The sequence below is a fragment of the Pungitius pungitius genome, chromosome 20 (assembly GCF_949316345.1).
Source record: "Pungitius pungitius chromosome 20, fPunPun2.1, whole genome shotgun sequence".
Lineage (NCBI taxonomy): Eukaryota > Metazoa > Chordata > Actinopteri > Perciformes > Gasterosteidae > Pungitius > Pungitius pungitius.
In genome coordinates this window covers 610,080-637,579 of record NC_084919.1, presented here as the reverse complement: position 1 = coordinate 637,579, position 27,500 = coordinate 610,080, and the positions used below count along the sequence as shown (strand labels likewise).

At 46.9% G+C, this 27,500-nt stretch overlaps 4 protein-coding genes across 12 annotated transcripts in view; all 4 read right to left on the bottom strand.

Annotated features, from left to right (window-relative positions):
• The window catches only part of LOC119195352 (sorting nexin-14-like), a 9,241-nt gene extending 4,863 nt beyond the window's left edge, over positions 1–4,378 (bottom strand). Inside the window, exons 1-15 of one of the 6 annotated variants that reach the window (XM_037450203.2) lie at positions 4,177–4,378; positions 3,812–3,972; positions 3,339–3,459; positions 2,898–2,974; positions 2,577–2,655; positions 2,453–2,496; positions 2,294–2,381; positions 2,128–2,212; positions 1,796–2,006; positions 1,349–1,424; positions 1,155–1,199; positions 1,004–1,084; positions 773–887; positions 529–684; positions 1–84 (exon numbers count right to left, since the gene is read on the bottom strand). The exon at positions 1–84 is cut by the window's left edge and continues 41 nt beyond it. In XM_037450203.2, the coding sequence (XP_037306100.2) occupies positions 1–84; positions 529–684; positions 773–887; positions 1,004–1,084; positions 1,155–1,199; positions 1,349–1,424; positions 1,796–2,006; positions 2,128–2,212; positions 2,294–2,381; positions 2,453–2,496; positions 2,577–2,655; positions 2,898–2,974; positions 3,339–3,459; positions 3,812–3,972; positions 4,177–4,203 (1,450 nt within the window). In that variant the 5' untranslated portion in view covers positions 4,204–4,378. The remainder of the gene's footprint in view (positions 85–528; positions 685–772; positions 888–1,003; positions 1,085–1,154; positions 1,200–1,348; positions 1,425–1,795; positions 2,007–2,127; positions 2,213–2,293; positions 2,382–2,452; positions 2,497–2,576; positions 2,656–2,897; positions 2,975–3,338; positions 3,460–3,811; positions 3,973–4,176) is intronic. The other 5 variants (XM_037450210.2, XM_037450205.2, XM_037450204.2 and 2 more) reach the window with 5 other exon arrangements.
• A 499-nt stretch (positions 4,379–4,877) lies between these two features.
• On the bottom strand, positions 4,878–13,009 carry LOC119195354 (heterogeneous nuclear ribonucleoprotein Q). Of its 4 annotated transcripts, XR_009942797.1 has the most exons (12): positions 12,639–13,008; positions 11,785–11,944; positions 10,363–10,481; positions 10,027–10,248; positions 9,557–9,733; positions 9,297–9,432; positions 9,011–9,216; positions 8,789–8,938; positions 8,591–8,712; positions 8,128–8,512; positions 6,480–6,578; positions 4,878–6,339 (listed from the first exon to the last, which is right to left on the bottom strand). XR_009942797.1 is itself a non-coding variant. In XM_062559427.1 (11 exons), the coding sequence occupies exons 1-11, from the start codon at positions 12,639–12,641 to the stop codon at positions 6,537–6,539; spliced, it is 1,722 nt and encodes a 573-aa protein (XP_062415411.1). In that variant the 5' UTR covers positions 12,642–13,008; the 3' UTR covers positions 4,878–6,536. The 4 variants fall into 4 exon arrangements, 3 of the variants coding, with proteins under 3 accessions (XP_062415411.1, XP_062415412.1, XP_037306111.1); XM_062559427.1 differs by having other exon boundaries at positions 4,878–6,578; XM_062559428.1 differs by having other exon boundaries at positions 4,878–6,575.
• Positions 13,010–16,084: 3,075 nt separating this feature from the next.
• LOC119195360 (claudin-20-like) lies at positions 16,085–16,906 on the bottom strand. The gene has a single exon (XM_037450223.2). It carries the CDS (start codon positions 16,887–16,889, stop codon positions 16,107–16,109), a length of 783 nt encoding a protein of 260 aa, XP_037306120.2. The 5' UTR covers positions 16,890–16,906; the 3' UTR covers positions 16,085–16,106.
• Positions 16,907–21,459: 4,553 nt separating this feature from the next.
• LOC119195346 (rho guanine nucleotide exchange factor TIAM2-like) overlaps positions 21,460–27,500 on the bottom strand; it is a 17,148-nt gene continuing 11,107 nt past the window's right edge. Inside the window, exons 11-22 of the mRNA XM_062559761.1 lie at positions 26,448–26,455; positions 26,174–26,389; positions 25,900–25,968; positions 25,671–25,796; positions 25,480–25,588; positions 25,220–25,399; positions 24,196–24,314; positions 23,981–24,089; positions 23,823–23,881; positions 23,591–23,681; positions 23,416–23,503; positions 21,460–22,990 (exon numbers count right to left, since the gene is read on the bottom strand). Of these exons, the coding sequence (XP_062415745.1) occupies positions 22,525–22,990; positions 23,416–23,503; positions 23,591–23,681; positions 23,823–23,881; positions 23,981–24,089; positions 24,196–24,314; positions 25,220–25,399; positions 25,480–25,588; positions 25,671–25,796; positions 25,900–25,968; positions 26,174–26,389; positions 26,448–26,455 (1,640 nt within the window). The 3' untranslated portion in view covers positions 21,460–22,524. The remainder of the gene's footprint in view (positions 22,991–23,415; positions 23,504–23,590; positions 23,682–23,822; positions 23,882–23,980; positions 24,090–24,195; positions 24,315–25,219; positions 25,400–25,479; positions 25,589–25,670; positions 25,797–25,899; positions 25,969–26,173; positions 26,390–26,447; positions 26,456–27,500) is intronic.

Sequence of the window (27,500 nt, the reverse complement as noted above, 5' to 3'; positions counted from 1 at the left end):
GCAGACACAGGACGTGTTCGTACGCCTCGAAGAGGCAGTGCATCGTCTGCAGCTTCACCACGTCGCCGTATGGACCTACAGCGACTGGGGGGGGGGGGGGGGTCACACATGGTCTTCACCGGGTACACACACACCTTCTACAGAGTGCAGACGACCTAAAGTGGATCAAACTCTTGTTCCTACACCTCCCATGATGCAACACTCCACAAACGCCGAACTCCATCCCTCTGGGCTCATGAAGCAGGAGTCACTAGAAATATTCTCTTTTTTATTCTGAAAAAGTCCCATGTTTTCATGGCCAATAAAAAGAATCCTGTTTTGTTTACTATTTGAGTTTCAACCTGCAGCTCAGAAACGTTTTCCTTTTCACACCGAAGCACCAAAACCGACCCGGACAAAGTAAACAGGCCCGAGGCCTCCTGTCGCCGTGGCAACCGCCTCAGCAGAGACTCGACGCCGTGGTCTGAAGAATGCTGCCGACTCGTGTCCCACGTGACCCACTGCAGATTCCCAGCGTCCAATACTTACTGTTCCTGATCTCCTCCACGATGAACCCGTCGAAGCTGATCTTGTCGATGCTCTCGTCCAGGCAGTAGGTCTCGTAGATGTGCAACACCTCGCCGTGGAGCCGCTGCAGCTCCGAGTCGCTCAGATCTGGACTCAGGATCTTATCGTTGAACTCCTCTGGAAGGAAGAGTGCGTTAAGGCCTCGGGGGGAGGAGCCGCTGCGCCCCCGTTGTGCTGCTTCAGCAGATCCAACCGGCTTCCTTACCCACAGCGAGGCAGAACTGCAGCACGTGAACGGCTCCTTCCTGCTTCAGGAAGTTCATGAAACGGAAGAGGAGATCCTGCTGCTCCCGGATCTCCTTCAGGTCCAACTTCAGCACCTGAAGACGAGGACGTTCTGTTAGTTGAAGATGAGATGACACCCAGGCGGAGATGATGGATCACTATTAGCAGCTTTCTCCTTGTTCCTCATACAGATTAACTCCTCGTTACTCACTGACGGCTTCTTGCTGCTGACGTCGGCATATTTCTGTAAAAAGGGCACCAAGGGGGAGGGAGGGTCGCTGGGCGACTCGGGCTGGAGACACAGAGGAGCGTTAGGACGTCTGGAGAAGAGGAAGCACCTCGTCAGCCATCTGTTTACTTACCGGAGAGTTGTCCACGAACAGCAGCACCATGAGGTTCACGTTGTCCTGAAAGACGGAGAGAACTTTAATGTTGTTATTTCACACTCAGCAGACGACACGAAGAAGCCTCTTGTTGGACAAAAGTATCTTTTAAATTAGCCCGTTTTCTGGTTTGAACGTCTTCTGTCTCTTAGAGTACGAGTTACTCTACGTACGGGGTCGGCCATGAAGTCCATGGTGGGCAGCAGGACCGATCCGGCCATCACCTCCCGCTGCAGCAGGGCCAGAGACCTGAGCAGAGCCACAAGGAGGTGTGGACCATTACCACCCAACAGTATCTACTGTGATAAACATCCCCAAACGCTTGGGGCCTTTCCTTCTGTTTGGTGCAGGAACGTTGGAGATCAGAACGTTTACAACATTAGTAAACTAAAGACTGTGGAATAAACACCATGCAGAAGAACCGTCTTCAGAGCATTCAGCAGCATGTTTTTTCTCTTTTGGTTACAAACACATTAAAGGACTTGAGGTCCAAACATCCTGGATGGGTTTTTTTGCTCCTAAAATGCTTTGCTTCTGTGCTGCTGATGTTTTATATGTGAATAAGACTCCTGCACGTGGAGCAGGCTGCATCCTGGACGGATCCTCAGGTTCTCGCCCACCTGCAGTCGGTGGCTTTGGGCGGCATGACGAAGGGAAACAGCATCTCGGTCAGCTTCCTCAGGTACAGCAGCTCGTCCCTCCGGCTGCGCAGCGCCATGTGGAGGTCGTCGCCGTATTGGTCCAGAGCCGCCTGCTGAAGGTCGGCCGAGTCCTTCACTGCAGACGCACACAGGTCCACTGATGGGAGAAGACGTGTGGAAACACCTTCATCTACCCGAGTAGATGCATGTTAATGCTGAACAGGTTCAGAGTTCTCCTTAAATCAACATCAGTGAATGAAGAATGTTTAACATCTAAAGTCAGCGACTGCAGGCGCTAACGATGTTCGCACCTTTTCCTCGAGCTTTTGCAATAATTTCAATGTGCTTCATGGCGGCTTTCATCACTTTGTCTGCGAACACGACGGGAACGTCCACCTGCAGAAAGACGCGCAGCAGCTTCAGTGGAAGAGGGAGGAGCACAGGACACAGAGCAGAGCTCTCATGAGCTGCACAAACCTTCTGAGCCCGGCGGACGAGCACCGAGGCGAAGAAGCGAAAGGTCATCCTGAGTTCATCCACGCAGGCCTCGTCGTCCGTGATGTCCCTGAGGACCAGAGGAGGAAGTTCAGAGCAACGTCTGCGTGGTGCCGCTGCAGAATTGAAACGTCCTCTCACCTGTACCACGGGTACACAAAGTTCTCCAGGACCAACTCAAACACCTGCAGCCACGGAAGTAAATGTCACAAAACAGAAAGTCTCTTTGTCTGTCAGGGATCAGGTGATCCAGGGATGAAGGTACCTCTGCTACAGACGCGTCCACCTTTGAAGGAACCTTCAGGTCGAGCCACGGCTGATAGTTTTCAAGGAGCAGCGTCGGCCTGAAGGAAACAAAGCAGCACCTTGTTGTTGTTGTTCTCTGGGGGAGGAGAGGTTGACGTTGTGGCTTCACATATTAAACTAGTGATGTGCTTCACCATGTCCACTAGGGGGCGCACTCGGTTCTGGTTCTACATGATCTCAGTAAATTGTTCATCACAAAGGACAATATGTTGAGTGAATAATCCTATTGACACTTTGTTTATAGATCTATGCCACCACGTGATGGCTGCTTGTGACGTACCGGTGGCGGCTGCACTTCACCTTCCCGCAGACGGCACAGCTGTGACCCAGAGGAAACAGAGCCGGCTCCCGCCGCCGCTGCCCAAGGAAAACAACGAGTCCCAGACATTAGAGTCATTATGGATCACCAAACTCTCAGACCGCACTAAAACTATAAAGTTAAATTAATATAATCTTTTATTTACTTGTTTTAATTGAGTGTTTTTAAGAACACAATGGAAGAGGGAGGTTAAAGATGAAGTGCTGTAGACCAGCTGTCATAATCAAACACATCTGGATCTGCCAACATGGATCATCAATGATCAATAATTACTATTAGTGGCAGAAAGAAAGTCAGTTATATTACATTCATTTAGCTCACGCTTTTATCCAATTAGTATTATTATTATATTTTCTATTTCAGATCATGTTCTGATCCGTTGCCGCAGCAACCCACACTTACTTTACTCCGGGGCTTGACGGAGAAGAGGATGTTGGGGAGGAGAGACTCTGGGCCGAAGGAGCAGTAGAAGGTGGTGACTCCGGCCAGGAAGGACCAGAACACCATCAGGATGTGGATGTACCTGAAGCAGCAGGTACAAACTGGCTTTTTAATCATCGAGAGGAAGAAACAGCAAAAAAGCCGCTGACTTGGAGACGCTAACCCCAGTACTAACACACCCAGTACCAACACTCCCAGTACCAACACACCCAGTACCAACACACCCAGTACCAACACTCCCAGTACTAACAGACCCAGTTCTAACACACCCAGTACTAACAGACCCAGTACTAACACTCCCAGTACTAACACACCCAGTAAGAACGCTCCCAGTACTAACACTCCCAGTACTAACACACCCAGTAAGAACGCTCCCAGTACTAACAGACCCAGTAAGAACGCTCCCAGTAGGACTCGCTGACTTGTTCCACTACCTGTTGAGCAGCACAGTCATTGACACCATGGACAGCAGCACAAAGCAGACCACTGGATACTGACGTCCGGCTTCCCTCATGGCGTCAATCTTCAGTCCTCGCGTCACGTGACCCACATACGTTCTAATCCCCGCCATCCTCTGTAGAGGACCCGTTGACAGCTATTAGTTTATTAAAAACTGTCAACGTAGTTTATAATGAAGAGTCGTGTCTGTTTCAGCATCGTATTAAAGTGAAGTTAAATTGTAAAAGCGTGATTTTAAATGTTCTTGGACATAGCTGTTAACTTACTAGCTTAGCTCTCGTAGCTAAGTTGGTTAGCTGAACTGACACTAGCGTCCACTGTTCGTTTCTAAAATACTTACAGCGACACTATCGCGACAGCTCTTCATATAAACACCTTCTGTCCATCAGCATAGGCTTCGGCTGACAGCGAGTCACATGTTAAAAAGCTCCTAAAGTTATTAATTCACGTTTTCCTTTATTATTTGAAAGTCCCGACCGACTTCGCTGAGATGGAATGTTTTCTAATCGGCCGCAGGGTTGCCACATCGCTCATTAAACCTCGGTTTGTTCTCCAATCCTCAATTTCATTTTTTTTCTTACAAATTTATTTCTTAACAAAGTGTAAGGAATCTGATAATGAACATTTAACGTTACTAAATCACACGCAAATACCTTCTGGGAATGTCGTCCAGGCATTTAAAAAAAAAAGATTTTAAAGCTTCAAACGTATTTCAGCAAACGGACATGGCAACCCTAAATCCAAACCACGTCATTTCCGTTTGAGCCTTCCACACGTCACAAGTGACTGAAATACAAATGAACACTTTTCCAATGACCGATTTACTATTTGAATACAATTTATGGAAAATAAAATGTTTTAATTCTTTGATTTGGACTTTAAATACATTTCTTTAAATCCAAAATTGTTTTATTGTCCACTACTTCAATCCAACCATTGTTAAATATGGAAAAAGACCCCAAATAATCTTGAAATGGAACTTCAGATTTTATAAACTAGATCTTAGATTTACAGGAAATTAATCAAACACATGCGATCAGATCAAAGTCAATAACTTTATTAGAAAAATAGGTTTACCTTACCTCACTGTACAGTATAAAACAATTCATTTGCAAGAATGCAAACACTTGTTAGCAAAACATTTTTTATACACACACACTTATATATGTGTGTATACATCAAACAATCATTTATATAAATATATATATATAAAAATATATACATACGTATACAAATATACATACACACACACACATACAAACACATACTTGGTGACCTTTAAAAATTGGTGAAAGAACAGAGTCAATACTAGAAAGAAAATTGTCGTTTTTTTCAAAACCGGTAAAAAAAAAAAAAAAAAGTTAAAAGGAGAAATCCGACTCAACTTCCTACAGTTCCCAGAGTCTCAAACAGCGAAGTACGAGACGAAGCAACACCTTCTGGGTTTGTGTCTCTTTGTGGGATGTGATGACATAAAGATACAGAATGATGAACTGATCATTTAGAACTTCTAATGACTCGTTTGATATTCTAGGAATTTAAACTGATTTTTATTTGCCAAAAACAACAAAGCCAAGTCTTCGCTACAAGCTTTAGAAATCGTTGTAATACTGTATAGATAATTATTTGTGACCGCTGCAAAAATAAAATATACCTCAAATATGGGGGGTGGATTTACTCCTTTAAATTCTAAATAATCATCTACACCGACAGAGAAGACGTGACTCCATTGTTTTAGTTGACGGCGATGCACAACATGGAATGTAGAAACAAGCTTTAGCGATGAATTATTCAGCTTGATTCCTAAACTCAAATAAATTCATGCTCTTTCACATCTGCTGACACGCCGAAATAAAAATACAATTAAAATAAACAGATGTTTGTGCAGACATTGCCTTCACATCGATGGCCACAAAGGAAAATAAAGACAGTTTCCCATTGTGGAAGACAAGAACATGTCTGCAGGTTTACAGACACTTTGATAATTCACAGAAAAACAAGAGTTACAAAACCATCCGTCTGTAAACTACATCAACAGCCAGCTCCTGTTTCAAGACTCTACCTGGGTGCAATAATAATGCTGTTAATAAACCACACATTTATCCCGCTACGCGTACTTGCACCCTGATACGCCGCTGCAGGGCGACTTGAGGACCAACAACCAGGTCTCCACCGACGAGCTAAAACTCATCGAGTGCTGCGTTGATGTTGGCTGTGCGTATCTCAAGGACCAAAGTGGACAGTCCTTCAGTGAGGTAGCGTATAACGCCCCCCGGTGGTGGGGGGGGGTTCTTAACAGAACCCGGCTGCTGGGATGTCCGGTCACAGGTCACGTCTTGTCCTTCATTAGCGTGTAGTCTGAGAGCTCAAGCTGATCTGCATTCAAGAGCAGACTTGTCCAGAAGGAGGTCTATCGTGAACTTCTAAGGAAGACTTAAATGGGGCAATTTGTGTGTGTGTGTGTGTGTGTGGGGGGGGGGGGGGGGGTCTGTTATAAATTGATCTAAAAAACAGAAACAGCAAGCTTAAGAATTTCTGCTCTGATTATCTTTGAACATGGCGGTGTTTTTCAAGGAGATCTGCTCCTTAAAAAACAAAAAACAAAGGCTGGTACCAGTGGACCACTGAGTCAGGTGACCTTACCATTCCATCCAATGGGCAGCTGGCAGTGTGTGTGTGACGCCAAACGCCGGTCAGTCCTCATAGCGACGCGGCAGGACCGGCCTCGACCCCTTTTTCCTGCTAGTCAGGTAACAAAAGGAAGCAATTAGAGAACTGGAAAACAGCATCATGTCACATCTACACACACCTGCAGGTTTAGTGACACACACACACACACACTATTTTAAACATGCACATCTCAAAAGGACCACAAATAACAGTGAATTAAAACGAGGTGCAGCGGTTGGAAAAGAGACATGATTGGACAGGCAGAGAGAGGGGGGGGGGGGGGGGGAGAGATGGAAGAGAGTCATGCGAGCAGCAACAATCCTCCACACCAACATGCCAGATTAAAGCCAGGCCTCTGCAGCGAGGAACATCCTCTGGGACCAGGAGAAGCTGCTCAGACATTAACAAATCAAATTGTGCTTTTTGTTTCCCGCCCCAACTTTTAACAAAAGGAGACTCGAATGGCAGACTCACTGGGAGGGGAGTGGGGGGGGGGGGGGGGCTGTTAACGCTGCATTGACAGTGAATTTAGGACACCAATTGGTTTTTTTGGACATGAGAAAACTCCTAAAAGGATGAAGCATGTCACCACACAGAGCAGGTGAGATGGCGACTATTGAGGGAGGGGGTTTGGGGGCATGCAGAGGGACGCTGGGGCCAACACTGGCAAACCTTTAGTCCATTTTCTTCCACAAGGAACGCCTTTTCAATTTCAAGGCAATTTGAAGAGAGAATTTGCCGAAACATGAATTTGCAACACAATTTGAAGTTTTTTTGTACACTTGTGCGTGTATGTTTATTAAAGCAGACAAACAGCAAAGAATACAAGCCAAAATGTAAAGCCAAAAATAGGACTGCGATCGCCCCGTTTTCTTTTTTCTTTCTTCTTTCCAATAACAAGACACGCATTACTTTGTGACAATACAAATTGTATTTCATTTGTTTTTAAATACAAGTTTAGGAGACATATGCTTTGTTGCCGTTAGCTATTTAAAACATGGAAACCAGAATCTCTAAAAACAGACAGAAAGCTAAAAGCCAAATACTCAGCTCCAGCACATGTCGGCATCTAAAAACCTTCTGGAAAATCTTTTAAAACAAACATCCTGTATGTTTGGTTTTTTTTTTTTTTTTTTAAAGAAATTTAAAAAGGGGGTGTTGGAGGGATGAAGAAAACCAGTTCGCCAGTAACAAGTGGGAGTGTGACTACGGTTTGTGTCCAAGCGGATTATTAAAATATGTACAAAAAGATATCTTGCCAGATGTCACCAATTTTTGAGGAGAGAGAGAAAAAAAAGGCTGGCAACCGTATGGGAGCCAATCAGATCAAGTCTCTACATAAAAAAAGACAAAAAACAACAAACCAGTGGTTTGTTGTCAAAGCCCTACTGGTTTACTTCCACTGCTGGCCAAAAGAATCCTGATAAAACTCCTGGTTGTCGGATTTGTAACCGGAATAGTTCCCGGAATGATCCCCCCCTTGAAGCGGTTGCTGAGCAATGGGTTGAGAGCCCCAGTTCTGATTATTGGTCTGGCGACGCTTGGAATCAGGCTGGTTGTACCCGTCAGCTTTGCGCTTTCCTCCTACATTTCCACCGCGGCCGCCCCGAGCACCACGTACCCCTCCTCTCCCTCTGGGCTGCAGGCCTCCTCTCGCTCCCCGCCCGCCGCGGCCCGGTCCGGGCCCGCCCCGCTGGGAGAAGTTGGACCTGCCTCTGGGTGCGCCGGCGCCGCCGCGTCCCCTGGCCGGAGAGGATCCGCCCCGGGAGCCCCGGCTGGCGCCCCGCCCCCGGCTGGGCGCCTGGAAGTCGTCGTAGCCGTAGTACGGGTCGTCGTAGCCGCCGCGGTAGTTGTGATAGTCGTAGCCGTAGTAGTCGTAGTAGTCCTCGTACCCGTAGTAGTCGGGGGGGTAGGACGAGTAGCCGCCCCGGTTGCCCCCTCGGCCCCGCCCTCTGACCGGGGGCGGCATGTGGGAGGGGGGAGAGTAGTAGAAGTAGTCGTCGTACCTGGTGAAAGGAAACAACGTGCAGAGATCAGACTCGGATCTTTGCAGAAAGCCAGCGGTTACTGCGGCGGCTTCGTACATCACGGTTTTGGCCGCTTGTCTCTGGGCTTTTCGTTCCTTCCGCTTCTGGTCGGGCGGTTTGGCGAACACGATCTCGATGGCTTCTCCCTCCAGCTCCTTCCCGTTCATCTGCTCCAGCGCCTGAGAGGACAATCTGTCAACGTCCTCGTTTGCTTCAACAACCTCGGCCACGTACGGTTCTCTTCAACAAGCCCACCTTCACGGCGCCGTCCCGCTCCTCGAAGTGGATGAAGGCGTAGTCTTTGAGCTTCTTGACGCGCTCCAGCTTCCCGAACTCGCTGAAGGACGTCTCCAGCAGCTCCTCCGTGACGCCGTTGGCCAGATTCCTCACGAATAAGACCTTCACCTGCACAAGTGAACGGCGCCGAGGTCAGCCAGGTTCAATGCATGGAGATCCTTCCCCGCCGTCGAAGCTCACCTTGGCCATGACCTCTGGGTCGGGGTCCTCGATGGGGTCGGCCCACTCCACCGTCACCACGTTGCCCCACACCTTCACCTTGCCGCTCATCAGGCGGCGGCGAGCCTGCGCGGCCGTCTTGTGGTCTTCGTACTCCAGGAAGCAGAAACCGCGGTTCTTCTTCTTGTCGTCGGGTTGATGGTACAGAATGACGTCACTGAGGCCCTCTGTGAGCGGAACCAGGGTTTATTCACAGTGTCACCAGACACAAGCACACCGACCCATGAAAGACAACCTGAGGAGGTACCTGTGACTTTAGCAAACTCCTCAACTATCTGCTCCTTGGTTTTACTCTTGGGAATGGAGCCCACAAACAGCCGGTTGTTGGCGACTGATATGCACACCCCGATGTGCTTGCCCGGGCGGATCTCGTGATTATTGCACTACAAAGAAAAGGACAAAATAACTTCAGTAAGAATCAAACAAATGTGACCCTGTGACTACGTGCCTGCGCTGCTTTTGCTCGGGTTCAGTGAAGCTATTCATGAACAGAAGATCCAAACGTACCAGCTTCACCGCCTCCTGGGCCGCTTCCTTTGTGCAGAAGGTGACGAAGGCGTAGCCCCGGTTCAGCCCACTGAGCGGGTCCATCATTAGCCGCAGGTCCCAGATAGGCCCCGCCTTCTCAAAGAGAGGCACCAGCTCATCTTCAAACAGGTCGCGGGGAATCTTCCCGATAAATATCTGGGGGGGGGAAAGGGAATAAAACCATTAAAAGGATGAACAACACTGTAATGTTTGAGAACAACGCCGTCTTTCACAGTTCAAATTGAAGGCTTCTGACACATTCACACATATTCTCCTCCATCAATGGTGGCCTTGTTTTACATTTTGTAATCTAAAGGAAAAAGGTAACATCTTTTGCAGGTTTCCCCCCCCCCCCCCAATGTACCAATCATCTCTCTGAGCATCGGGACCAGAACACCATTCAAGGGCTTGTGTCTGAATCCAGTTCAAGAAACAAGTGTACAGTGTACCTCTGTCCCGATGTTGGGTTGGGCCCCCGAGTACACAGACTCCGGTGGGGGGCCGCCATACTTCCGCTGGCCCGTTGTCACGTCGAGTGTGTAGTCGGTTCGGTCCAGCAGGTCCTTGATTTTGGCTTCGTCTGGTCCTTTAGTGGAGTCTGAGACTTTGGTCCCTTGTTTCTCCCTCTGCCTGTAGGTCTTCATCACCCCACACAGAAAGGCACTTTTGTTCTGGAAGAGAGACGCACTTTGTCAGAAAAACTAAAAGGTCGTCTCCTACTGTTTAGAGAAGCAATTGGTGCAAAGAAGAGCAGCGTTTTTAATAAAAGACGCTGTTAAACTTACTTGCACGTGTGACAGGTCGCTCTCTTTGAACTGAACCAGCACTTGCAGGGCTCCCTCCTCATTGAATTCTTTCAAAGCTTCAAGAGCTCTTTCGTCTAGGTCACTATGTGCCACCAGGCCTGACGGGCACAAACAAATGAACGTAAATAGCAGGTAACAACAGTTCAAAACAGTCATGATCATCTGAGCAGGTTAGCATGGAGAAACAAAAGCACACATGACTCATGCAGCTGCACACGCCACCAAATAGTAGATTTGTACCAGAAAGAGCTAAACGATTGTTTATCAAATCTAATACTTTACAGCCACATGCAGTGCTTAAGTTTTAAAAGACGTGCATGGGTCAAATCACAGAACTGCTCAAACCCAGCAGCAAAAATAGATCACAGGACAAAACTTTGTTTCTTCACACATCGAGGAGTCGAGCTTTGATGATCAGAAGTAGTTACAGATGAGTAGAACTAATTGATAAGTAATCATTGCACAACGCCACCCTTCCTGGTCTTTGGTTTCCACGCTGCTCGGTACCAGCTGCATCACTTTAACCCGCTCAATCAAACTCTCTGGACTCAACAGCATGACTGTACTTCGACCTGAAGGAACAACACTTCTATGAGAAGAATTATGGTCAAAAGGTGGGTTTTTAATTATTTATTTTGACTTCCTGATTTAATTGAGGTTTTAACGTGAATCAAAGTTACTTATTCCCTCCAACACTCTGCAGCTCACAGCGTCTGTTTTACAGTGAACAACTCACTTTTTTGTTTTTTAACAACTACACAACTGCAGGGATGAGTGATGTTTCCTTTCTGAGGCCGATCACGTTATGAGAGGAGGGCTGCTGACACCAATAATAACCGCTGCACATGGAGCATCTATTGATTCTTATAAGCAGAAGATTAATCCCATTGGGTGCTCTAGTGAGTCTGTGGCAGCAGGACTCAGACCCTACTGCACTAAATTTATTGAAGTTATTCTGTAGATTTAAATATACAAACCAATCATAAATGGTTGTATTAAAGAATTTTGAAGACATCAATACAAAATGTAGCAAAATAAAACTTAAACTGACATTATCAAATCAATTATCCTTTAAAGGTAATCAACATTCTGAAAAAAGGGTGCTCTGCATAACAGTACTTTTGGTATTGAGGAACCTCTGGATGCTGATATTTGTATTTTTTACTATTTTGAATACATGGCCTTTACTTGAACTGGGTATTTGCACATTGTTGCATTGCTGCTTTAACTTTAAAAGACAAAACTATTACTTCCATAGCTCCAAAAATCAATTAGACACTCCACCCCCCCACCTTTGACAAGTGTGTGTGTGTGTGTGTGTGTGTGTGTGTGTGTGTGTGTGTGTGTGTGTGTGTGTGACTATGAGACAAGGGCAGAACAGCCCTCATCCCGTCTGCTCACCTGCTACATAAAGTTCATCCAGCTTCTCCGCCACGTTCTGGGGCAACCCGGCCTCCAGCAGGGCCTGGAAGTGTTCCGAGCGGGTCACCTCGGCCGTGGTGTCCATCGGCTCCTCCGTGCCGTTCCCGTTCACGTGATCTGTGGCCATGTCTGCAGACATCTGTGGACACCAGTGACCACGGATTAACGTTCGGTTAGACACCACCTTCCCAGACGGCACCGACCTCGCCAACGCACACCTTAGACCCCCCCCCCCTCCTCCCTAAAGACGTCTTAACTGGGTCGTAGTTGTGACACAGGATGCAATGAACATGTGGCTCTGAATGTGAGCTAATGTAAACATGGTAGTGGCAAAGACATGGCGGTATTCAGCGTCTGACACGTGACGCCCAAAAGATGCCCGCGGGCACCCGGTGTCCCACCGACACACCAAACCAAAACATTCAATCAAACCTGACAGATAGCGCGTAAACGTGCACACGGCGTGCACCACGCCTGCATTAGCTAGCCGGAGCTAACGTCAGTTCAGGCTAGCTAACGTTGGCGGCGCGGGACCGTGCGGGGACCTCAGGCCGCAGTCTGGACGCGACCCGTTTATATTCAACTAAACACACACCTGAGCGTGATCGTTTGGAGGTTTAATTCTCCTCCTGCGAGACCGGTGTGGACAGATCCACCCGTGACACATAGACCTCCGCGGGTCCACGAATCCCACAAAATGACGGCTAGCGATGTACCGTTAGCTGTTAAGACTAACCAGTACGAGCTGCTCTGTTGCCAATACTGACCAAACACACACTAATAAAACAGCGCGTGTGTCCGTCGCACGAGCGGTCAGCCCGGTGTTTACGTACCATGCGGATCTAGACGTGGATGCACGATGCAGATTCGCCGCGTCGATGGTAATCCAGGAAAAGGAAATTATTCTCGCCCGGTGCTTCTCAGCGTTGATTTCTTTACTCCGGGTGAAACAAAATGGCGGCGACGTAACGTCGCGATCTCTGCATCTCGACTGCGTGTAAGGGGTTTCTGACGCGGTGACTCACGGGCTGCTCCGCTTTCACACATCCGGGACATTGACACGAAAGATCATCATTTATCAAACGTTGTTGACCCGCTAGTTTACAAGCGTCTAGGCAGAAAAATAAGTCAAGAAACTCACTTTTTTCGTGGTAACTCATTGTCATAATTTGACTTCAGGCGTCGCTCTCTTTTCTTTCAAATGACGAGGGTCCGCTGTCGCGAGATTGTGACGCCGTTGCTCCGGAGACGAGACGGTTGTTTGTTTGGGTTCAGCGAGGCCGTCAGGGTGACGTCACTATGTTTGCTATGACACGTTTCCAAAGTATGACAGTATATTTGTGTGTTTGTTACCCAGACAAAAAATAGTTTTGTATACAAACTATAAATGAAAACCTACGAGTAGAGTTTGGATGTAGTGGGGCTGAATGAGAAGTCTTTCTATTGGTGGGTGGCTTTTTAGACATCATATTCTTTTAACTTTTTTTTCAACAATGTTTTGATCAAATAGATTTTGATATTTTTGACCAAATATTGTTTGACTTTTATCCATTACATTTTCAGACCATATATATATATTTTGTTTTCAATTTTTTGACTGAAGGTTTTTGACCTTTTTTTACAGCATCTTATGATCAAGTATATCTAGAATTTTTTTTGACCCAGTACTTTTTTTAAAAACATTTTTTGACCAAATATATTTAGACTTTTTTTGACCTGATATATTTTGACTTTCTTTCGCATTAACTTTTTCGATCAAATAGAACTAGACATTCATTCAAACTTTTTTTCCATGACACATTTCGTCCAAATTTCGTTTCCCGATTTTTTTGACCCAGTACTTTTTTACCTTTTTTTGTCCACTTGACTCTTTTTTCCAATTATATTTTTGGACTTAATATCCTTTGACTTTTTTCCATGGCTTTTTTTATTTAATAGATGTGAACATTTTTCGACCACATTTCTTCAACATTGCATTTTTAACACATTTGTGAATTTACTGTTCATGAATTTTTTTGACAAAATATTTTTGGATATTCGACCGAGAGTCAGATGACGCGTTGCCCCATCTTTTTCTTTGAGGTCCATGGACATAGCAGAACATTTCTTCTGTGGTCGCGGGTGGAAATAAAATGGCTTCCGTGGAGCTAAGCCCCGCCCCCTCTATAGCGTGCGCAAATGACCAATAACGAACTTATTTTTGCTTGAACCATCAGTGTGTTTAATTAAACTGAAGCAAGAGCCACGTGAAGGTATCAGGGTGTCTTTTATTTGTCAACATGATAAAAACACCTTTTTTATTCTTCTAAAAAGTGAATCCAGAATCTTCCGCTGGTTTTTTGCTCGATTACATTCAGACTTTAAAACGTGCGGAGCGGCTGAAAGAGGTGAACCTCGTTTAAAAGCTTTTGCTCTGTATTATTGCTCAGCAAGTAAAGGCATTAATGTGAGTTAGTTTGATCAAAGAAAGAAATGGACCTGCTGGTTAATCACTCAGAATGTTTGAATGATGACACATGGTTCACCTCCTCGGTCCTTCAACTGTAAACCTGCTGAAAGGACGAGTCCTTTCTCCACCAAATACGTCTCTAATCCACCACTACAGACAAAGCAAAGCCTGAGCTGCAGATAAACACACACATAGTTAGAGACACACATAAAAAGACACACAGTTAAATCATCTCCTGAACGGTTCAGTTGTATAAAACGTGTTTTTCTAAAAGTGATGAATCCAGAAGTTTCTTATTTTTTGTTCTTCTTCGCTCATGCGTGGATTTACAAACATGTGTTTTCTATATTAATCCTAAAACATCACTGATCAACACAATGTCCTCTCTTATAATCGGTTTTTTTTGCAGGTTTTTCAGCAACTGCGTTATTTTTTCAGCCTTGGAAAGTGTGATTGACAGCTCGTTGAAGGAAGAGGGCCCGCCTCCTTCAGGTGCTCAGGGTTTCAGCTGGAGGATTGTGTGTGTGTGCGTGTGTGTGTGTGTGTTTGTGTGTCTGTGTGTGTGTGTGTGTGTGTGTGTGTGTGTGTGTGTGTGTCTGTGTGTGTGTGTGTGTTTGTGTGTCTCTGTGTGTGTGTCTGTGTGTGTGTCTCTGTGTGTGTGTGTGTGTGTCTGTGTGTGTGTGTGTGTGTCTGTGTGTGTGTGTGTGTGTCTGTGTGTGTGTGTGTGTGTGTGTGTCTCTGTGTGTGTGTGTGTGTGTGTGTCTGTGTGTGTGTGTGTGTGTGTGTGTCTGTGTGTGTGTGTGTGTGTGTGTCTGTGTGTGTGTGTGTGTTTGTGTGTCTCTGTGTGTGTGTCTGTGTGTGTGTCTCTGTGTGTGTGTGTGTCTGTGTGTGTGTGTGTGTGTGTGTGTCTGTGTGTGTGTGTGTGTGTGTCTGTGTGTGTGTGTGTGTTTGTGTGTCTCTGTGTGTGTGTCTGTGTGTGTGTCTCTGTGTGTGTGTGTGTCTGTGTCTGTGTGTGTGTCTCTGTGTGTGTGTGTGTGTGTCTGTGTGTGTGTGTGTGTGTCTGTGTGTGTGTGTGTGTGTCTGTGTGTGTGTGTGTGTGTGTGTGTGTGTCTCTGTGTGTGTGTGTGTGTGTGTCTGTGTGTGTGTGTGTGTGTGTGTGTGTGTCTGTGTGTGTGTGTGTGTTTGTGTGTCTCTGTGTGTGTGTCTGTGTGTGTGTCTCTGTGTGTGTGTGTGTCTGTGTGTGTGTGTGTGTGTGTGTGTGTGTGTGTGTGTGTCTGTGTGTGTGTGTGTGTGTGTCTGTGTGCATCCAGCCCTGCTGGGAGGATGATGGGAAAACAAGGAGCATCGTTATTTCTTTGTGCTGCTGAGAAAAGACGGACAGGACTTTAGATGAAAGGTTTGAAGAGCCAAAGACGTGAGGAGGAGGAGACGAAGGAGGAGTTGAGATAAAGGGAGGAGAGGAGCAAAATAATTCTTTTGAAGCAGGAAAGTATTATTTTTTTAACACACGTTATTATAATATATAATATTATTATCAGCTTTCTGTGGTGGAAATTTGTGGATTGAAGCCAACACTTTGTAGTTTTGGATGATTTTTGTTTTTGTGACCACATTTTTATTTTAGCCTAAAAATATTTATTTTATTTGATCCACAGATTTGAGATAAAACCTCGCTTGTTGTATTTTTTTGCAGTAACACGTTGATTTTTGTTCATTTTGTTACGATGAAGGAAAATGATGCTTTTATATTGTTTTGTAGATAATCAGCTTTTTTCTATATTGTTTTGTCTTCTGGTCTGAGATATAGTTCCAACATTTTGCCCCCCCCCCCCCCCCCCCCCCCCCGGGAGGACTAGACGTACTCCTGCAGGCTGTAGCTGTCCTTCAGGTCTTTGTGGGGGGGTCTGAAGGGGGACATGCGGCCCTTCCGGTCCCGCTCGGGTTCTGGAGGTCTCTGCAGCCGGACCGTGGTGTTCCACGCGGTCCTCTTCGGGGGGGGCCCCCGCCTCCGCCGGTCCTCCGGGCGCGCAGCAGGGGGCTCGGGATCGGCGGGGGACGGGGGGTCGGTCCGCCCCGTCCTCTTTCCGGGACAGGACAGACAGAAGATGACCCCCGCTGCCAGCAGGAAGCCGGCAGACAGGAAGGTCACGCACAGGGCCCCCCCCGGCTGGTACCGGCTGCTGTCCGTGGCCAGGAAGGCGGCGATCACCTCGTTGGTGTACCAGGACGCCGGCACCAGGCCCAGGGCGCTGGCCAGGACGAAGCAGCCCCCGGCGGCGATGGCCGTGTGACCCTTGGCCCGGCGGCTGCCCCCCCAGCGCGTGCACTTGAGGCCCAGGGAGGCCAGGCAGAGGCCGAAGGTCGCCAGCAGGCAGCAGAGCACCATGGCGGCCCGCGTGGCCTGCAGGCACGGCGGCAGCGACAGCAGCGAGCTCTTCACCGTGCAGCTGAAGACCCCCGAGCTGAACCAGACGCAGTCCACCCACAGGCCCTGCATCCGCGACACGGGGGTCATGACCCCCCCCCACACGTTGACGCTCACCTTCCAGTTGGGCAGCAGCGTGGCCACGGTGGCGCCGAGGACGCCCAGTAGCGCCAGGGCGAACGCCAGGATCTGAAGGGCGGTGGACAGCATGGCTCAGCTTCCCCTGCACCTCGACCCCCCCACAGCCGCCACAGCCCCCACACCCCCCTCCCACCACCGCCTCCCGCCTCCGTCAGCTCCTGACAGCAGATAATTCCTCCGCCGGGCTCCAGCGAGCTGCAACCAGACGAGAGATGAGAATCGAAGTGAGCGTGGGAGCGTGACGGACGCACAGCTGAGGCCGCCTTTTCTTATTTATTTATTTAAGGGGGGGTGAGGGGGGGGCGCTGATTGCCTGCATCAGTGGTGATCATTGACACTCCATTATGTCCATTTAAAGCCGCAGTCCCTCCGGGTTGTTTCTTTTACAAGCAGCAGCTCCGCCAGAGAGAAGTTCTGCTCCCGCTCGGACCTCCAGGAGACCATAAGTTTGGCGGCGGCGAGGAGGAGGAGGCGGCGAGGAGGAGGAGGCGAGGAGGAGGCGGCGAGGAGGAGGCGGCGAGGAGGAGGAGGCGGAGCTCTCGCCCCGCGAAGCGACTCCCGAGGACGAGGCGGAGAGAATGGAAAGCACACAGCGAGGTGTTTCAAATGCCCCTCCGCCTGCCGTCTCCTTGGCAACCGTGCATACAGTTCCATCCCATTCTGCGTCCTGGAAAAGATGGCGCCCCCCCCCCCTTCCTTTTTTGTTTCTTTTGTCAAAACCCGAACCGACCAAACTTGGCTTTCAGTTTCTCACCTGAAGGTCAGAGGAGGAGCCGCATAGCAGCGTTTTCTTATCTGATGAGATGATGGCGGGGTACGCCGCAGGAGGACGTTCTGACCGCTTGCTTTGGACGCTGGACGCCGGGTCCTGATGCTGCGGATGGTCCTGATGCTGCTGATGGTCCTGATGCTGCGGATGGTCCTGATGGTCCTGATGCTGCGGATGGTCCTGATGCTGCGGATGGTGCTGATGGTCCTGAGCGAGGAGGTAAGAGCTCGTCCTGATGGCCTCTGATAACGATGGGGACCATTTGTGCCTCTGGAACAATCAGCGCCGCTCCGGCGGGTCGTCGCCTCAGAGTGGTGATGAAAAGCCAGCCGCTCCGCAGTGGGAGTCGCAGTGTCGCCCGTCATGTGACCGTGTGAAGAATCGCCCCCTCTGCGCCGCGCTGATAAGCGCCCGGGCCCGCCCACCCGGCCGGGCTGCGCCGGGACCCCGGCGCTCCGTCAGCCCGTCATTACCATAATCCTGGTCTTATCAGCCTTCACCAAACCAGGAACACAGGTCCCCCCCCGGGACGCCGCCCGCCACCACCTGATTGATGTTGTCGCGTTCGGACGCCAAAACAAACACGAACTCTGCAAAGAGCGAGTTTCCCGCGGAGCGATGAGGTCATCGGCAGCTTCTGCAGCTCCAACGAGTCCGTTTGCTGGAGGCTTATTATGGGATGTTCACAAAGAGGTTTCAAGGGTCCTGTTGGGGGGGCGGAACCTCGCGTTGGGAACCTCGCATGAAGATAAAGAAATAATTGGTTCACTGATCCGCTCGGTCAAAGGCCGTTTGATTGTAATCAGTTAATTGATTCTCTGAAAGGAACAAACTATTTAAATTATCATTAAAAGTGGATTCATTCAGCTTGAGGCTCAATTTAAAACAAAAGATATTAATCAATTTATATTTTTTCAATGCATCGGTTGGTTTATTACTCATTGTTGAATTATAACAAGTCATTTATTACAAATAAATAAGTAACGATTCTCCAAAAAAATAAACATGATACATTGGTTTGAACTAACAAATATATTATATATTGGTTTGAACTGATATTGATTTCAAGTGAAAAAAAAACTGAAACAGAAAATAAAAATTCCAGTGTGCTTTTGATCATATTTGATGTTTAAAAAATATCACTGCACAAAAGCCTTTTTCTAATTTCTAATAAAGTACATTTAAAAAAAACATTTATTTGATCATTTAAAAAAATACTAAATTAGACTCGAAGTCTAAAGAATTACGTCACATTCTTTACAGCCTTTTTCTTTTTAAGTTAAATGATTTCCTCCAGAAGACGTTAAATTGAAAGCAGCTTATTTCCCAGAATCCTTTGCCGCTCTCCACTGCAAAAATGAATGCTAAATAAAAGACGTTCAATTGAATATATATTATGTATAAAGTCAAGGTCTTAATGAGAAATTAATTGGAAACAGTTGAAAATGATTTTCATTATCTTCTAATCTCTTGATTGAATTGTGATTGATTGTTTATAAAGGGATAAAAATAGTTAAAAGGAGTCTTGATGAGATAATAATTTAAGGAGCTCTTATTCCAGGTGTGTCGGCGTGTCCCTTTAAATGTGCGATGATGTTCAGACACAGCGAGGTTCTGTACAACATCAGCTGCCCCTGTTGCCTCATGGGAAACGAGGGGGGGGGGGGCTATTAGAGCCTGAAGGCCTGCAGAGGACAAACACCGAGGTTAAAGCTGGTATATTTAGGTTTTTATGTCATACTTATTCGGTGCTTCATCTGTGGTTTTATTTGATGTACACAGAGATAACATTTGGGTTATAGCTGCTATATTTATGTTTTGCTATTTTTATTTTTATTTAATAATGTTGAAATTTATTTCTTTCATCTTTATTTCACAATTTGATAATTGACCTGTAATTTTCATTTCACAAAATTTTACCAAAAAAAATTATTTTGATATCAGGTTAGCTTTATTGAATCATTCTTTGTTTTTTCATTTGTCTGATCATTAATTATCTTTCTTTTTAATAATTTAGATGTTTTTTACATGTTTCCATTTTAGTTGGTTTGATTACTTTATTTTTGTTTGTTTATTAATTAATTAATTTGTAAATAACTTCTGTTTTGTTGTTCATTTATATTTTATATTTCTTTCCTGTTTTTTCTTTTTTCTTTCAAAGAAATTTTGAATTTAAATCTTCAATCTGTAACTTAAATGTAAATATAAACGCCACCTTTTAGCTGCTTTGATTTTAACATTTGTATTTTTAAATAAAGATTTGTACCTAATCAGTTTTTATAGTTTATTCTTTTAGTCATAATCTTCTTTAATGTCAGAAAACACATAATACAATTTATTAAAAAAAACAAAGGACAAAATGTGATAAAACAGCTGTTTTTCTTTCAAAAATTAATTTGTAAAATTACACAAAAGTGGACGTTTCTTTGGATATTTACATTAAATGATCAAGAAAAGGGGTTTTATATAAATAGATGATGAAGTCATTCCTCCACATTCTCCACCTCACAGTCAATGCCAATTAAATTAGCTTCACATTAAACCAGACAGTTTGACCTTTGACCCCCCCCCATTCACACAGATAATGGTTTGGAGCCGAATCAAAGCATCTGGAAGAAATGTGCACACACACACACGAACACACGCACACACGCACACACACACACACACACACACACACACACACACACACACACACACACAAACCATCTCCCCCTCGGGGCTCCATCAACACATCAATCAGCACCCAGACAGGAATATAAATGGACTGCTTTATCTCAGCTGAACACACACACACACACACACACACACACTCACACACACACACACACACACACAGACACACACACACACATGCAGTTGAATTCATATTTTCAGGTTTTTCTTTGTCTCAGATTATTGATTTCTTATTGATCTCTTTATATTACAGCCTGATATTCAGATTATTTTATGTTGTCCAGAAGGCACCATGAATCAGGAAATATCTATTACCAAAATATGTCAAACATACAAGGAATTTATAGAAGGGAGAATAGAACAATACAAAATGTGTATAATAATGAGTAATTTGCGATTTAATCTATTCTTCTGATCAATCATATATTTTATCGTTATCAGTGGCAAGCTGAGCCAAACAACTACACCTTTATGCGTCTTGCAAAGGTTTTAATTTATTTCGATTCCTATAGTAACATGGTTACACGTTACCTCTTAAAATGTCGTCTCTGCACAAGTGAAGCCACACAAGAAGATTAAGGAAAAACACACTCATACATTTATCAATTTGTCTCATTGGGAGAAGAGAAACAAACCTCTCACACACCCACACACACACACACACCCACACACACACACACACACACACACACACACACACACACGGTCCCCTTAGCTAGTGTGTTAGCCGGCTACCTCCACCATACCAAGAGCTGGCTAGTTAGCTAGCCCTCCTTAGCTAGTGTGTTAGCCTGCTACCTCCACAGTACCAAGAGCTGGCTAGTTAGCTAGCCCTCCTTAGCTAGTGTGTTAGCCGGCTACCTCCACCATACCAAGAGCTGGCTAGTTAGCTAGCCCTCCTTAGCTAGTGTGTTAGCCGGCTACCTCCACAGTACCAAGAGCTGGCTAGTTAGCTAGCCCTCCTTAGCTAGTGTGTTAGCCGGCTACCTCCACCATACCAAGAGCTGGCTAGTTAGCTAGCCCTCCTTAGCTAGTGTGTTAGCCTACTACCTCCACAGTACCAATAGCTGGCTACTCAGCTAATTCGCTTGTCAATCTCGACCATGTACAGTTCAAAACTAAAATATCTCCATTTGATGCTCCTTACAACATTTGAGCTTCACGCTAATCTGAACCTGTAGTCCTGGCAGGTCAAAACTGCAACCAAGGTATGTAACGTTACTAATGTGGTTGTTGCCAGGGAAACGCAGAGAATATTACAACTTGTTTTTCATTTTTAAACCTGGAGTGGAATTTCACAAATAATCATTTAAAATCTAATATTCATGAAGTCCTGATTTATTGGATTTTAACAGCAACAAGTCATAAAAAAAGATGTACACAAATGTTTAAGAAAATATATTACCAAATACTTGTCTCAAAACTAAACATATAAATAAGAAGGCTGTGATCCAGCAGCTCCACACATTTAACTCCAAACTGCTTATGTCATGAAAATATCTGTTAAACAGAAAAACTATAAATGAGAATAAACTGTACAAGTAAAACATTTTCAACAATACGATGAAAATATAAAGACGGGTTTAGGCAGTGCAACAAAATACTAAAAAAGTCTTCTCACAGTAAAATCTTAAATTATCCATCGGAAAAAGAGCTTCATAAAAAATACAAACTGCAGGAAATGCAGCTTTGAGTCTTTATATTATAACCCATGTGTTAAAAATACAAATAAGTCTCAAAAGATAGAATCAATACATTCGTTTCTGGATTTTATCATTGTTGTGTTTATTATTATTAAAGGATTTCAGTTTTTGATTTAAAGGATATTAAGATTTATTATTTAAAATTATATTTAACATTAGATTTTTGGGGAAAATATATGTAGTTATTTAAACAAATGTTTTTAATCATATTTAACCTGCTAATTTGAATGTCTAGAATGAAGTCAAATTTTAACAAGTTGCAGTAACAGTAGGAGAGAAAACCCCCTGATATTTATGATTTCATTCCAGTTCATGTCGGGTGTTTCTAAAGAAAACACACCGTGGTTTTGTTGGAATTTAATTTCTTCCCGTCGTCTGTGAGCATCTTGAGAGACGAGAGCTTGTTCGTCACTCAGAAATGTTGCAGTGAAAACCAGAACGTCCCGGTGATGGAGGTCAGAAAACACCATCGGGTCTGATGGAAGGTCTCCGGCATCTGGAGTGTAGCTCCAGTAGCCTTGAAGCTTCAGTCTCGCCACGTTAGCACGTTAGCACGTTAGCACGTCTGTCTCCCCAGCGTGGGGTCGTAGAAGCAGTCCTCGTTGATCATGGAGGTCATGCTCTGAACGCTGAAGTCTCTCTCCATGAAGCCACCAAGGTCCGGGACCTCTCCTCCAGGACACCGTCTCAGACTGGAGCTCCGCCTCTGCTCCTGGCTCCTCCGGTGCTCCGCCTCCTGCTCGGTGAAGTTCAGCCTCTGCAGCTGGGCCTCCAGCTCGCCGGTGAGGGAGCGGAGTCTGGTCCTCTTCCCCGCCAGGTCGGCGGCGGCTCGGCTGGGCAGCAGAGGCTCCGAGCAGGTTTCCTCCCCCCGACGAGGAGGCGTCCTCCTCTGCTGCCGCCTCCTCCAGGAGCTGCTCCTCTCGGCCGCCGCCGGCCTGGTCCTCCTCACGGAGCCGGCCGGCGCTCTGTCCCTGAGGAGCGAGCGCAGAGCTCGAAGAACGCTGGCCTTCGTCTCCAAACCGCTGGAACGCAACAACACTTTATTCATCACGTTATTGATAAAGGGAACAGAAAGACGTCTTCAAATGTCTTTGTTTGTCCACAAGTAAAAAATGTGGTTAGCGGAAAACAAACCAGACGATTAACCGACTAATTAATCAACGAACCAGTCTCATCATTTCAAAAAGAGATGGTCCTTACAGAGACAGAAAAACAAGAACACACACACTACAATGAAACGTTTCGTCTTGGATCGTTGATGATAATCCAGAGAAGCTGTGGGGACAGGAGCTCTGATCAGGCTCATGGATCAGGACTCAGATCTAGGCTCATTGATCCGGACTCATTGATCAGGGCTCATTGATCAGGACTCAGATCAGGGCTCATGGATCAGGACTCCTTGATCAGGCCTCATTGATCAGGGCTCATTGATCAGGGTTCCACGTACCTGCTGCAGAGTTGGAACACGGTCTCCGGTCGTCCCTCCACCTCCGAGCGGCTGTGGACCAGCTCCCACACGCACTGATCCTCCGAGCCTGTAGAACACGGGTCGATTAGGGTTAAGGTATCCCTATGCGTGGCGCCCAGCAGGGGCATTTGGGAGCGCGTGATTGGTCGCTGACCTGTGACGCCGGCTGGTCTGACCTGAACCGCCGACACGGGGATCAACCAGCGGAACCTGAAGGGGTCCAGGTCAGCTGAGCGGGAGGCGGCCTGTCGACACATCAGAGGAAAACAAACAGGTACAAAGATGTAAAATAATGAAGATGAAACCTCTGGTTTCACACAGAAGCTTCTGATGGAACCAAATTATCAGCTTCAGGTGTTAATGAAACCTTCTTCTCAAAGACTCACCATCCTCTTCTTCAGCTTGCCGCTCTCTCTGTAGACCAGGACGACGGCCCGTCTGAACACTGAGGACACAAACAACATGACATGTGACCTTCGCTACATCCCTGCTGGCCTGGCGGCGTGTGATCAGGGTCGTGACCCCGATCGGGGTCGTGACCTACCGAACAGAGTGAGCTCCGGCGACTTCCTCAGCCGACGGAGAGCGGGCAGAGGGTTCAGCCAGACCACCGACGAGTGGACCAGGAACTCCGCCATGGAGATCTCCGTCACCTGCGTGTGTGTGTGTGTGTGGGGGGGGGGGGTTAGCGATGAGTGCAGGTCCACCGCTAACAGGCGGGTGCTGCTCCAACATGTGTGCGATGAGGTGTGCGCGTACCTGTCTGTCAGGTGAGCTGTGCTCTGCGGTCAGCTGGTCGAACACGCAGCCGAAGTCCTCGTAGATCTTCTGCATCTCGTTGATGTGAGTCGCCACCTTCTCCATCGCTCTCAGCGCCTCTGAGTGGACGAGCAGGGAAGAACACCTGTTTACCTCAACACAGCTGCCTCTCAGGTGAGTGTGTACCTCTGAAGTGAGTGTGTACCTCTGAAGTGAGTGTGTACCTGTCAGGTGAGTGTGTGTATCCGTCAGGTGAGTGTGTACCTGTCAGGTGAGTGCGTGTATCCGTCAGGTGAGTGTGTACCTGTCAGGTGAGTGTGTGTACCTGTCAGGTGAATGTGTGTATCCGTCAGGTGAGTGTCTACCTGTCAGGTGAGTGTGTGTATCCGTCAGGTGAGTGTGTACCTGTCAGGTGAGTGTGTGTATCTGTCAGGTGAGTGTGTACCTGTCAGGTGAGTGCGTGTATCCGTCAGGTGAGTGTGTACCTGTCAGGTGAGTGTGTGTACCTGTCAGGTGAATGTGTGTATCCGTCAGGTAAGTGTCTACCTGTCAGGTGAGTGTGTGTATCCGTCAGGTGAGTGTGTACCTGTCAGGTGAGTGTCTACCTGTCAGGTGAGTGTGTGTATCCGTCAGGTGAGTGTGTGTATCCGTCAGGTGAGTGTCTACCTGTCAGGTGAGTGTGTGTACCTGTCAGGTGAGTGTGTGTATCCGTCAGGTGAGTGTGTACCTGTCAGGTGAGTGTGTGTACCTGTCAGGTGAGTGTGTGTATCCGTCAGGTGAGTGTCTACCTGTCAGGTGAGTGTGTGTATCCGTCAGGTGAGTGTGTACCTGTCAGGTGAGTGTGTGTATCCGTCAGGTGAGTGTCTACCTGTCAGGTGACGGTGTGTATCCGTCAGGTGAGTGTGAACCTGTCAGGTGAGTGTGTGTATCCGTCAGGTGAGTGTGTACCTGTCAGGTAAGTGTGTACCTGTCAGGTGAGTGTGTACCTGTCAGGTGAGTATGTACCTGTCAGGTGAGTGTGTACCTGTCAGGTGAGTGTGCTCTGGGCTCTCGGCCTCCGTCAGAGACACCAGCTCTCTCAGCAGCAGCGGGTACTTCAGGACCCTCTGGACCGGTTTGATCAGGTACGACTCCAGAGAGGACGAGTGCTGATTGGTCGGGTTCCTGGTCTCTAAGAAGAACTTGAAGGCTCCGTCTGTCTTGGCTGTGAAAGTGGAGACTTTAGTCCATAATAAAGTCCCGGTGAATAACTTTAGGTGTGGAGCGTGTCTGAGGACCTCTCACCTCTCTCCAGGACCTTCTGCACCTTCAGGTGGTTGGCACAGAAGCCGCTGTAGTGCTTGAAGTGGTCGGCGTAGTAGAGGAACGATCCTCCCAACGAGAAGAGGAGATGCTTCGCGGAAGAGAAGAGAGACACCTTTAAATGGGGAGTTTGGTTGAACCCAGCGGACACCTGCTGACCTCCACCTCTTCACCTTGAATTCTCCGGGAGTTTCCAGGTGGCCAAAGTCAGGGCAGGAGGCGATCCTCTCCTCCAGCGTCTGAAGAAAAACTCTCTGGAAGTCCAACATCTCCGGCAGGCTTCCAAACAATGCCTCCATCTGAGGGGTGGATGGTAGTGGGGGGGGGGGGGGGGGAGTCAGAGACGACAACAACAACAACAAGCTGAACGCCTCGTCCCCTCAGGTGTTTGTGAGTTTGTACCTCTTCTTTACTGAGGAAGTTCTCCTTCTGCAGTGGACTCAGGTAGACCTCAAAGAGACGGACCAGATCCTGATGGGGAGAAGAGTTCAGCTCATAGTATTATAGTATTACTACCAGTCTCAGAAGTACTAGTATCATGGTATTACTACCAGTATGAGAAGTACTAGTATCACAGTATTACTAACACTATGAGAAGTACTGGTGTCATGGTATTACTACCACTCTTAGCACTGCAGTAATATTGCTGTAGTACTCTTACAGTTGCAGTACATACCTTGACGTAGGACTTCTCCGTGTCGACTAGTTCCTGGATGACTTTACGCAGACGCTCACACACGCTCAGGTGGGCGGGGCTTGGGGGCTGCAGGGCGGCGTCTCGGCCGTACGGGTTTCTGGGAAGGTCGCCCTCCGCCGCTCGGCCCTCTGGGAAAGTTTGGTAGAGGTCGTGAACCCGCTCCACGCTCTGAGGACAAAGCAAAACCACGATGTTCTAGTACTCCTCTTCATGCTCAGACTGTTTGGATCATGAAGTACAACTCAACGCCCACGTGTACCACTGTGAGGAGGGGTCAGTGAATGCACCACGAATCAACAGCAAACCTTCGGGAGTCTGATTGTGAAACATAAAAGTTACACAAAGAAAACACATCGAGGAAACAAGAAAAACATTGAAGTACTTCAGGAGAGATGCACAAAAAAAAATGTGAATGCTTCAACGTGTGATTGAGGTAGTACTGGAGGACTGACTGTAGTACTATCATGTTACTGTTATTATTACTAGCAGTACTAACAGCAGCAATTACATAGTTGCAGTACTATTACTGCAGTAATATTAGTTACAGTATTATTATTACTATTATTACTATAAAATCATCAATATTAGTTTCAGAAGGGTTGGTTACAGAAGTATTACTATGGTATTACTTCATCAGTATTAGTTACAGTAACATCACTGTCACTATCTAAATAACTATCTTGCTGAAGTAGAAGTACTGCAATAGTATCAATTGTAGTAGTATCACTGTAACACTAGGACAAATGAGTACTAATACCAGATTGTACGCAAGTATCAGCATCAAATAAACCTGCAGTACCTGCTGGTAGTACTGCTTAATGTATAAAAATACAACATAATGTATTTGTTGATAACTAAAGAGTCGGATACAGGTTCATATTCAGAAGAGAAGTAAAAAGTAACCTGAAAACAGTAGTACAAGTACCTCCTTCTAGTACTACAGTTCAGTACTACAGTTTACCAGGACGAGGCCGTGTGCCGGCTGCCGGCAGCTCAGACAGCACCTCACCGCCTCCTCCACCTCCTCCACCTCCTCCAGCACCTCCTCCTCCAGCACCTCCTCGTCCTCCTCCGGCGGCAGCACCCAGCACAGGGCGCCCATGGTCCGGCAGCAGGAGGTCGGGGAGGAGGCCTCGGCCGGGGTCAAAGGTCGCCTCCCGCAGCCATTTAGCAGCAACATCTAGGACTCGTCTCTTTTAGGACCAGCGGACGAGTCTAATCCTCCTCGGGAGGAGGAGTAAACCCGGATTTACCTGGTCACGGGGTCAGGTGACGCGGTCAGGTGACGTCTGAGCGTAGGGCAGCT

Bases quoted from the DNA above. Each gene is read 5' to 3' on its own strand.
- LOC119195354 (XM_037450214.2), bottom strand. The intron at 9,433-9,556 runs GTACGTTTGGAT...TTTTCTTTGTAG, and splicing joins CCCAGGAGGCGGTGAAGCTG to TGCAATAATCACGAGATCCG. The intron at 8,513-8,590 runs GTACGAAGCCGC...TCCTTTCACCAG, and splicing joins CAAGCGGCCAAAACCGTGAT to GTACGACGACTACTTCTACT.
- LOC119195360 (XM_037450223.2), bottom strand. From the start codon at position 16,889: ATGCTGTCCACCGCCCTTCAGATCCTGGCGTTCGCCCTGGCGCTACTG.